At 39.7% G+C, this 11,776-nt stretch overlaps 1 protein-coding gene across 1 annotated transcript; it reads left to right on the top strand.

Moving 5' to 3' along the window:
- Positions 1 to 4,111: 4,111 nt before the first annotated feature.
- LOC132666252 (olfactory receptor 2W3-like) lies at positions 4,112 to 5,047 on the top strand. The gene has a single exon (XM_060614209.2). It carries the CDS (start codon positions 4,127 to 4,129, stop codon positions 5,045 to 5,047), a length of 921 nt encoding a protein of 306 aa, XP_060470192.2. The 5' UTR covers positions 4,112 to 4,126.
- The last annotated feature ends 6,729 nt before the right edge of the window (positions 5,048 to 11,776 follow it).

The following is an 11,776-nucleotide window of genomic DNA, read 5'->3' as shown; positions in this document are numbered from 1 at the left end:
TTAAGTTTTCTAACACCTCCAAGCCTGTAATAGGTGAAGGAGGATCAGATTAGCAAGATCACTGAGCTCAGACAGAAAATCACAGATCTTCCCAGGTGTCCAGGCATGTTTCCACCCGCCTGACACCTAAAGAAAATTAATGCTCAATAAGTAAGAAAAAATAAACACATAAAGCACCATATATTTAACGACATAAAATAAAATAGTTAAAAATAGAGTATCTGTCAATATAGATATAAAATAATAACTAAAAGTATAGATATAGAGAGATATAATATATATATAATATAACATATATAATGTAGATAGACGATAGATAACATAATATATTCTGGCTATAATTATTGATTTAAATATTTGCAAAATGCATCTAAATTTTTTTGCATGTTTAACTTGTTTCTCTGTGATCTTGGGAAAATAAATTGTCACATTGTCCTTCTAATAATTTCAATCATAATCCTTTCTAAAAATTGTTTTAGGTTATATTTGCAAAATCTGGTTTACAAAAAAGGTTATTTTTAACTATTTATATTGGACAATAATACAGTTATGTTTGAATTTATCATTTAATTTAAAATCTAGCAACTTGCGAACTAATGAATAAATATGTACTTTTTATTTGTTTAAGAAAACTGAGTTTTGGTGACATTTCCTTAGCTTGATTTGTCTTACATTGACTTCTTTGACATTCTCCTTCAGTTAGGACCAAACTAGTCAATTGCATCAAATGGAAGGTTACTGAGGTCATGGGCTAATGCATTATGTTTCTGTTTCAGTCCCATGGTGTTTAGAAACTTGGCTTGACAGTCAAACAGGCCTGGACCCGAATCCCACATCCATAGCTTCCTAACTTTGCACCCTTGGTAAGTTATTTAGTACCTATATCCTCAAATTCAGGTATGAGGATGAAATAAAACAGTCCCCCCCCCCCCCCCCCCAGAAATACTTAGCACAGTGCTTGGCACTAAGTCAATGCTTAATAATATTGTTAGTCATTGTACTTTCATTGTGAGTTTTTGATGAATGTCTGTTTCTCCCACTAGACTATAAATCAGTGCGGTAAATTGCTATCTAGTTGCTTTTCTTTTTTTTTTTTTTTTAATGTTTATTTATTTTTGAGAGAAAGAGAGAGACAGAGCATGAACAGGGGAGGGGCAGAGAGACAGGGAGACTTAGAATCCGAAGCAGGCTCCAGGCTCTGAGCGGTCAGCACGGAGCCTGATGCGGGGCTTGAACTCACAAACTGCGAGATCATGACCTGAGCTGAAATCAGACGCCTAACCAACTGAGCCACTCAGGCACCTCACTATCTACTTTCACAAGCAGTGTATCTCTAGGATACAATCCAGTGGGTGGCATATAATAGGGGCTCCATGAATATTTACTGAATGCAGAATTACTTTAGTAATTTTTATTTTACAGATGATAATGTTAACTTCTCTGACTTAAGGTTGTATCAACATACAGATCAGCAGAGCTCTCCTCAAATCTCTTAAAATATGACGTCCAGTCAAAAGTTTGTTTCTCAAATCATCTATACAGCTATAATTGAGACTGTTTGGTCTTTGCTGATAATACTGCTAAGATATTCCAAATAGCATGGGAGAAGTTCTCGTCTTGATCATATATAACACAGACCTGGTTTTTCCTGCTTATAATAGTAATAACTAGTACCTATCACATGGTTTACTAAATGCAAGGCACTTGACAAACATGTGATGGTGTGCAAGACATCAGTATGTCTGAGCTACTGGTGCAGAGGTGGAGGCGGAGTTGTGGCTCCTTCACTCTCCCCTGCCTCTCCTGGATCTCCCTGGACCACCGGCTATAGTAGGAACTAGTTGTGTAACTAAGCAGTAACTGGCAGAGTCACAAAGCTCTTTATGCACCTGAGCAAGAGGGTGGCTCACAGGACGATCCACAGAGCACCAAGTCAAGGTCTTCTGACTCCATTTTCTGTAGATCGAGCACCGGAAGCATCTCTAATAATTCAAGGTGCTGAGAAACGTCCCTTACGTGACAGGCCATAAAATCATCTTTGAATGTTTTAAAGTATGTAATTTCGGCAGTGCCTTTGACACATTAAAATGAACCTAAAACTTTTACTTCTTTAATTACATAATCAAGGGAATCTTTGGGTCCAGGAAGTATTGAAAGGATTTTGAGAATTTTCTTGTGCATAGAAATGTTTTTATAAAGAACCCACTTATGACTTTTGAATTGATCAATCAGTTTGAAATATGAGAAATTGTTTCACTTAGCTTTTTTTCTTCATTGGCATTTGGCTCTTTCTTGGCTATTAAAAAAAAAGCAGATTTATTTTTAAAACAACATGATAGCCTTCCGTGTCAATGTATTAAAATTTCTAAATTGTATAAATAAGCATGTATATAAATTTCTAAATTGTATAAATAGAATTAAATCATTTTGTGTTTATGTCATTCATAGTTTTATCACATCATTTTAGTGTTATATAAATGTTTTATGTTTATGAAATTATTTTTAATCATTTTCTAATTTATGTCATTTTAGAATTTGATGTGATTAACAACTACAAGTCTGTCTCAATTATATCCAGTTAAAAAGTATAATTATGAACATCACTCGTACAAGGAAGAAATTGTTAAAATGCCATTGACATTGAAAACTTTACATAATTGGGCCCTTCATACAAGGAAACTTTATGAACTATGTGGATATATTTGTAGGCTAGGAAAACCAGAATTTCCTAGAGAGGACACAATAGAAGCAGGATGTTGTCATCCACAAAGGATGTTATAGGTCGTTATAGATTCAGTTGTCCAGTACAAATGGAAAGGTTGTGCCTCGAATTCCAATGACTAAAAGAGGATCAGCCTTTACTCCTGCTTTCGTTCCAATGCAAAAGGTCATTTTCTAATTCTGTTGGAAATCTTTTCTATGATCTGGACAATGTAGCTCACAGACAAAGAAATGTTTTTGCGAATGTGAAAAGCTCACGAGCATCAAAAAAATGAATCAATTCCATGGCTAATAGCTTCAAATTTAAAAACATATGAGATTTTTGTTTGTTTGTTTTTGAGCAAACAATTGCCAAAGACTTAAGGAAAAACATGTCAGGGTGCAGTAGAAACAGATGTTTCCACAATCTCTCTCAAGACCTTAAAAATATTGAAATATCCTTAACGACTAAAGGGAAATGTTTGGGGAAAATGATGACACAGCTATAGGCATATTATGCAGACATTCATGATTAGTTTTTGTAAAATTTTAAAATCTAGGCGGGGCACCTGCGTGGCTCAGTTGGTTGAGCATCGGACTTCAGCTCAGGTCATGATCTCATGGTTGGTGAGTTTGAGCCCTGCATCCTACTCTCTGCTGTCAGCCCAGAGCCCACTTAGGATCCTCTGTCCCCCTCTCACTCTGCCCCTTTCCCACATTGCCTCATTCCCTCTCTTTCTCTCTCTCTCTCTCTCAAAAATAAACATTAAAAAAAAAAAAAAGTAAGGGGCGCCTGGGTGGCTCAGTTGGTTGGACATCTGACTTCAGTTTAGGTCATGATCTCGTGGTCCTTGAGTTAGAGCCCTATGTTGGGCTCCGTGCTGACAGCTCGGAGCCTAGAGCCTGCTTTGGATACCGTGTCTCCCTTTCTTTCTGCCCCTCCCCTGCTCTCTGCTCGCAAAAATAAATAAAATATAAAAAAGGTAAATAAAAATGCAAAACCGAGGCAAATTTTCCCAATATAAAATTGAGTGAAAGGCAATCCACAATATAATATTTATAAACATACTGAGATTTAGGTTGTATTCAAGAAAAGGCTGAAAGGAAATAAATCAATATTACAGTAGTGGTTGTTTCTGGGGTGTGGGTAATCTTTTCCTATATTTTATATATGTCTGTGTTTTCCAAAAATTCTACAATGATCTGTACTTTTTTTTTTTGATATCCAAAAAGAAATCGAAGAGGCCAATAAAAAGAGATATCCTTCCTAAAACATGCAGTCAGTGTCTGTACAAAATGTTGGAATTTACGTACTTATTTGCACTTGCTCTGACCCACGTCTCCATCAGTTCCTTAGCCTACTTTACTAAGAGAGCAGCGTGCACCTGTCTGCCTCCTTGCGGGCCTGTACTGATGGTCCGTGGTCATGACCAACCAGAGCTGCCAGGAACAGTTCGTCTTGTTGGGTTTCTCAGACAGACCCCAGCTAGAGCAGACCCTCTTCGTGTTTGTGCTCATCTTCTACCTTGTGACCTTGGTGGGCAACACCGTCATTATCTTGGTGTCCCGCCTGGACCCCTGCCTCCACACACCCATGTATTTCTTCCTAACCAACCTGTCCTTCCTGGATCTCTGCTTCACCACCAGTTCTGTCCCCCAGCTGCTCTTCAACTTGGGTGGTCCAGACAAGACCATCAGTTACACAGGTTGTGCCATCCAGCTCTTCATGTTCCTGGGGCTGGGTGGCACAGAATGTGTCCTCCTGGCAGTCATGGCTTATGACCGCTTCACTGCCATCTGCAAGCCCCTCCACTACTCCATCATTATGCACCCTCGGCTCTGTTGGAAGCTGGTATCCGTGACCTGGGGGGTCGGACTCCTCAACTCCCTGGCTATGTCCCCAGTCACCATGAGGCTGCCACGATGCGGGAACTGTGAGGTTAAGCATTTCCTGTGTGAGATGCCAGCTCTGATAAAAATTGCCTGTGTGGACACTGTGGCTGTGGAGAGCACTGTTTTCATCTTATCGGTAATGATTGTCCTGGTGCCCCTGGCCCTCACCCTCGTGTCCTACAGCTGTATTGCCATGGCCGTGCTGCACATGAAGTCAGCCACGGGAAGAAGGAAGGCTTTCAACACGTGTGGCTCGCACCTCACCGTGGTCTCCTTGTTCTATGGGAATATTATCTATATGTACATGCAACCAGGAAATAATTCTTCTCAGGACCCAGGGAAATTCCTTACCCTCTTCTACAACTTGGTGACCCCCATGTTGAACCCTGTCATCTACACACTGAGAAATAAGGATGTAAAGGGTGCCTTGAGGAGACTTGTGTCCAGAAAGTAAGGTGACGGTGACTTTTCCTGCCTGCTTCTTTTACTTAGTTAACAGAAATAAATAACTCTTGTAGTGTAATTTTAAGATTCATTTAAGCATTCCAACCTACCCAATAGAAATGCGCAGGAATGGAGCTTGGGGATAAGTATTATAAAGCCCCAGTAAGATTCTGATGATAAACTAGGTTAGACATAAATTTTAATTTGCATAATATCTTATGTCTACCTTAGAAACCATCCTTCCTTCTCCTTTCCAAACTGGTCACATCTAATTAAAATCCAACAAAACTGTGAATCAATGCTTCAGTACTGTGGATTGGCTGACTGAAGTTACGCACACATAAAATCATCTGATGATTTTTTGCTTACTGGTATTTTGTATAATTGTCATTTTTATCACGGAATTGAGCTGACGGAGTGCCAAATACAATACTTTTGTCTTCTCACATCTTTAAATTTCACTGCCTGGAGAAGATAGAGCCATTAGCCTCGACACAGCCTATATACCATTTAAATAATTTGAGCTGAACACTGTTTCACTCAGCTGTATTAAAATCACCTGGACACACTTCCAGTTAGGAGAGGGAGTCAGCATGGAGGAGAAGTAGGGGGACCCGAAGTTCTCTCGTCCCTCAAACAGCTATGTTGAGGCCAGACAGCTCGGAATTCCAGGCATCTTGGCTACAGAGTGACAGAGATGTTTTCAGGGACCCATGGGGACAGCCTGGTGGGCCTAGGGGCACGACTGCGAACTAGGGGAGATAAAACAGGCGGTGTAGGCACGGAGGGGAGGGACCTCTTCTGCAGAGAGACACAGGGAAGAGAAAGAGCGGCGGTGGAAGTGCAGGACTGGGTCTGGACGAGAGAAAAACCACAGGTCTGGGGAGCAGAGACTGGGGTGGCACCATTCTTCTCCCCATCCCCACACGCCGGGGCTTCAGGGATGGGGCAGCAGGGCCACAGAGGGGGTGGGACCCCGTACACCAAACCCTGACCGCACCCCACCTGCTAACCGCAGATCCACAGGAGTGGCATTGACACTGGCCGAACTTGATGGCCCCTCCCCCAGGTCAGCGCTGTCACCGGCTCCATGGCGCCATCGGATATCTGTCCAGCACTTTCGCATTGTCTGATTTGATTCTTGATCAATTCTTATTATATATACATTATACATTATTGTTTTCTTCCTTTTCTTCCTCTTATTTCTTCCTTTCTCAAGTCTAGCTGTTGGTTTAAGCAGACATTTTTAATCTGTTCTGTTTACACCTCTTCTGTATTACCTTCTTTATTTTCCTCTCTCCCTGGATTAAGCTATATAGTTTCCCTGATTCTCTGCTGGGTCAATTTTTTTTTCTTTTTTTACTTTTCTTTTTCCCCACCCCTGTCATTTCCCTCTTTGTATGGGATAAGGTTTCTTCCACCCTCCCCATCCCCCCCTCCCACCTTTTAAATTTTTTCCAGGGTTACTTTAATGAACAAATCACACTTGGTGGAAGGTTCAAAACGCCACTACAAGCAGGGACATAAAGCAACCAGAGTCACAACGACAGAGCACACAATACACTCCAAAAACCCCTCCTGAAGGGCCAGGCCTTAGATAGCATTAGGACCCCTTTTTAATATAGTAGTGCTCACAAGTGCAGGACACATAACAAGCCATTAAAACAAGTAAAAGACAGAAAACTAGCCAATAGGAAATGTAAGAATTCTCCTCAAAAGAAATTCCAGGAAGAAATGACACCTAGAGAATTACTAACAACAGATGTAAAACAATATATGTGATCAAGAATTTAGAAGAGTAGCCATAAGATTAGTTGCTGGGCTTGAAAAAAGCATAGGAGACAGCAGAGAATCTATTGCTGCAGACACCAAGGAACTAAGAGTTATGATGAACTAAGAAGTCCTGTAAATGACATGTAAAATAAACTAGAGGCAGTGACAGCAAGGAAGGAGGAAGCAGAGGGGAAACTAAGTGAAACAGAAGGTAAAGTTATGGAAAAAGATGAAGCCGAGAAAACCATAGATAAGAAATACGAGACCAGGAGGGGAGAATTAGACAACTAGGCGATTCAATGAATCGTAGTAATCGTCCATGTCATCAGAGTTCCAGAGGAAGAGGAAGAGATTGAGAAAGGGGCAGAAGGTTTACCTGAACAAATTATAGCTGAGAACCTCCCTAATCTGGGAAGGAAGGAAGACATCCACATCCGGGAGGCACAGAGAACTCCCTTCAGATTCAACAAGAATAGGCCTTCTCCATGGCATATGATAGTGAAAATGGCAAAATACAAAGATAAAGAGAGACTTCTGAAAGCAGCTAGGGACAAACGGGCCTTAACCCACAAGGGTAGACACATAAGGGTAGTAGCAGACCTGTCCACTGAAATTTGGCAGGCCAGAAGGGAGTGGAAGAAGGAAATATTCAGTGTGCTGAGTAGGAAAAACATGCAGCCAAGAATCCTTTATCCAGCAAGGGATTCTGTCACTCAGAATGGAAGGAGAGATAAAGGCTTTCCCAGGCAAACAAAAACTGAAGGAGTTCATGACCACTAAACAAACCCTGAAGGAGATCCTATAGGGGATTCTGTGAGTGGAACACTGCAAAGACCACAAAGGACTAGAGACATCACCAGAAGAATGATACCTACAGATAACACAATGACACTAAGTCCATAGCTTTCAATAATAGCTCTAAATGTACATGGTTAAAATGCCCCAATCAAAATACATAGGGTATCAGAATGGACAGAAAACAAAATCCATCTATATGCTGTCTACAAGAGGTCAATTTTAGACCTGAGGACACCTTCAGCTTGAAAGTGAGGGGATGGAGAACCATCTATCATGCTACTGGAAGTCAAAAGAATGCTGGAGTAGCCATCCTTATATCAGACAAACTAGATTTTTAAATAAAGACTGTAACAAGAGGGGAAGACAGGCATTATATCATAATTATGGGGTCTGTCTATCAAGAAGAGTTAAAAATTTTAAATGTTTATGCCCCAACTTGAAACTCCCAAATATATATATCAGTTAATCATAAACATAGCAATCTTATTGGTAAGAATATGGTAATTGCAGGGGACTTTAATACTCCACTTACAACAATGGACAGATCATGTAGGCAGAAAATCAATAAAGAAACAATGGCCTTGAATGATACACTGGACCAGATGGACTGGACAGATATATTCAGAACTCTTCATCCAAAGGCAGCAGAACACACATTCTTCTTGAGTGCACATGAAACATTCTCCTAGATAGGTCACATACTGGGTCACAAAACAGCCCTCAATGAATATAAAATAATTGAGATCATATCATAATCTCAATGCTAGGAAACTTGAAATCAACCACAAGAAAAAATTTGGAAAGACTCCAAATGTATGGAGGTTAAAGAACATCCTAGTAAAGAATGAATGGGTCAACCGGGAATTAAGTACGAAATTTAAATATATATGGAAGCAAATGAAAATGAAAACACGACCGTCCAAACCCTTTGGAATGCAGCAAAGGCAGTACTGGAGGAAAATACATTGCAATCCAGGCCTATCTCAAGAAACAAAAAAATCCCAAATATAAAACCTAACTGTACACCTAAAGGAACTAGGAGCAGAAGAGCAAAGAAATCCCAAAGCATGCAGAAGAAGAGAAATAATAAAGATTAGAGCAGAAATAATAACAATATGGAATCCAAATAAAGCCACTAGAAGAAATCAATGAGTCCAAGAGTTATTTTGGAAGAAATAAACAAAATTGATAAACCCCTAGCTGGAGTTCTCCAACAGAAAAGAGAGAGAACCCAAAGGGATAAAATCATGATTGAAAGAGGAGAGAGATCACAACTAACACCACACAAATACAGACAATTATTAGAGAATACCATGAAAAAGTATATGCCAACAGATTGGACAACCTGGAAAAAATGGACAAATTCCTAGACACCAACACACTACCAAAACTCAAACGGGAAGAAATAGAAAATTTGAACAGACCCATAATCAGTAAGGAAATTGAATCAGTTATCAAAAATCTCCCAACAAATGAGTCCTGGGCCAGATGGCTTTCCTGGGGAATTCTACCAGACATTTAAAACAGAGTTAATAACTATCCTTCTCAGGTGGTTCCAAAATATAGAAATAGAAGGAAAGCTCCCAGACTGATTCTATGAAACCAGCATGACCTAGATTCCCAAACCAGACAGAGACCCACTAAAAAGGAGAATTACAGGTCAATATGGCTGATGAACACGGATGCAAAAATTTTCAACAAGATGCTAGCAAATTGAGTTCAACAGTATATTAAAAGAATTATTCACCATGATCAAGTGGGATTCAATCCTGGGCTGCAGCACAGGTTCAATACTTGCCAGTCAATTGGTGTGATACATCAGATCAGTAGAAGAAAGAATAAGAACCATATGATCCTGACAATCGATGCAGAAAAACCACTTGATAAAATACAGCATTATTTCTTAATAAAAACCCTCAAGAAAGTCGGGATAGAAGGAACATACCTAAACACCATAAAAGCCATATATGAAAAGCCCACAGCTAATATCATCCTCAATGGGGAAAAACTGAGAACTTTCCCCCTAAGATCAGGAACACGACAGTGATGTCCACTCTCACCACTGCTGTTTAACATAGTGTTGCAAGTCCTAGCCTCAGGAATCAGACAACAAAATGAAATAAAAGGCATCCAAATTAGCAAAGAAGATGTCAAACTTTTACTTTTCACAGTGGACATGATACTCCTCATGGAAAACCTGCTAGAGCTGATCCATGAATTCAGCAAAGTTGCAGGATAGAAAATCAATGTACAGAAATCAGTTGCATTTCTATACACCAATAGTGAGGCAGCAAAAGAGAAATCAAGAAATCAGTCCCATTTACAACTACATCAGGAACCATAAAATACCTAGGAATAAACTTAACCAAAGATGTAAAATGCCTGTATGCTGAAAACTATAGAAAACTTATGAAAGAATCTGAAGGATACTTGAAGGAATGGAACAACATTCCATGCTCATGGATTGGAACAACAAATATTGTTAAAATGTCAACTCCACCCAAAGCAATCTACACATTCGATGCAATCCCAATCAAAATTGCACTGGCATTCTTCTCAGAACAGGAACAAACAACCCTAAAATTTGTACGGAAACACGAAAGACCCCGAATAGCCAAAGTTATGTTGAAAAAGAAAACCAAAGGGGGAGGCATCACGATTCCTGACTTTAGCCTCTACTACAAAGCTGTAGTCATCAAGACAGTAGGGTACTGGCACAAAAACAGACACATAGACCAATGGAACAGAATAGAGAACCCAGAATTGGACTCACAAATCTATGGCCAACTAATTTTGACAAAGCAGGATAGAGCATCCTATGGAAAAAAGACAGTCTCTTTAGCAAATGGTGCTGGGAGAACCGGACAGGAACACGCAGAAGAATGGACCTGGAACACTTTCTTATACCATACAAAAAATAAACTCAAAATGGATGAAAGTCCTAAACATAAGATAGGAAGCCATCAAAATCCTAGAGGAGAAAACAGGCAACCTCTTTGACCTAAGCTGCAGCAATTTGTTGCTCAACTTGTCTCTAAAAGCAAGGGAATTAAAAGCAAAAATGAACTATTGGGACCTCATCAAGATAAAAACCTTCTGCACTGCAAAGGAAACAATCAACAAAACTAAAAGACAAGCAATGGAATTGGAGAAGATATTAGGAAATGACATATCGGATTAACGGTTAGTATCCAAAACCTATAAAGAACTTAAGATAATCAACACCTCAAAAACAAATAATCCAGTGAAGACAGGGGCAAAACACATGAACAGACACTTTTCCAAAGAAGACACCCAGATGGCCAAGAGACACATAAAAAAATGTTCAACATCACTCATCATCAGGGAAATACAATTCAAAACCACACTAAGATATCACCTCATGCCAGTCAGAGTGGCTAAAATGAACAAATCAGGAGACTATAGAGGCTGGAGAGGTTGTGGAGAAATGGGAACCCTCTTGCACTATTTGTGGGAATGCAAACTGGTGCAGCCACTCTGGAAGACAGTGTGGAGATTTCTCAAAAATTAAAAATAGATCTACCCTATGACCCAGCAATAGCACTGCTAGGAATTCACCCAAGGGATACAGGAGTGCAGATGCACAGGGGCACTTGTACCCGAATGTTTATAGTAGCACTTTCAACAATACCCAAATTATGGAAAGAGCCTAAATGTCCATCAACTGATGAATGGATAAAGAAATTGTGGTTTATATACACAATGGAATACTACTTGGCCATGAGAAAGAATGAAATATGGCCTTTTCTGGCAACATGGATGGAACTGAGAGTTTTATGCTAAGTGAAATAAGTCATACAGAGAAAGACAGACACCATATGTTTTCACCTCTATGTGGATCCTGAGAAACTTAACAGAAGACCATGGGGGAGGGGAAGGGAACAAAAAAGTTAAGAGAGGGAGAAGCAAACCATAAGAGACTCTTAAAAACTGAGAATAAACTGAGGGTTGATAGGGAGTGTGAGGGAGGGGAGGCTGGGTGATGGGCATTGAGGAAGGCACCTGTTGGGAGGAGCACTGGGTGTTGTATGGAAACCAGTTTGACAAGAAATTTCATATTAAAAAAAAGAACCATTATAGCAAAGTTTATATATGGGGGATGTGGAATTTTTGCATAATAAAAACCACTTATTAAAAATAACAGAGA

The sequence above is a fragment of the Panthera onca genome, chromosome B2, assembly GCF_046562875.1.
Source record: "Panthera onca isolate mPanOnc1 chromosome B2, mPanOnc1 haplotype 2, whole genome shotgun sequence".
Taxonomy (NCBI): Eukaryota; Metazoa; Chordata; class Mammalia; order Carnivora; family Felidae; genus Panthera; species Panthera onca.
The sequence above is the reverse complement of the archived record's forward strand: the minus strand, read 5'-3'. Positions and strand labels throughout refer to the sequence as shown.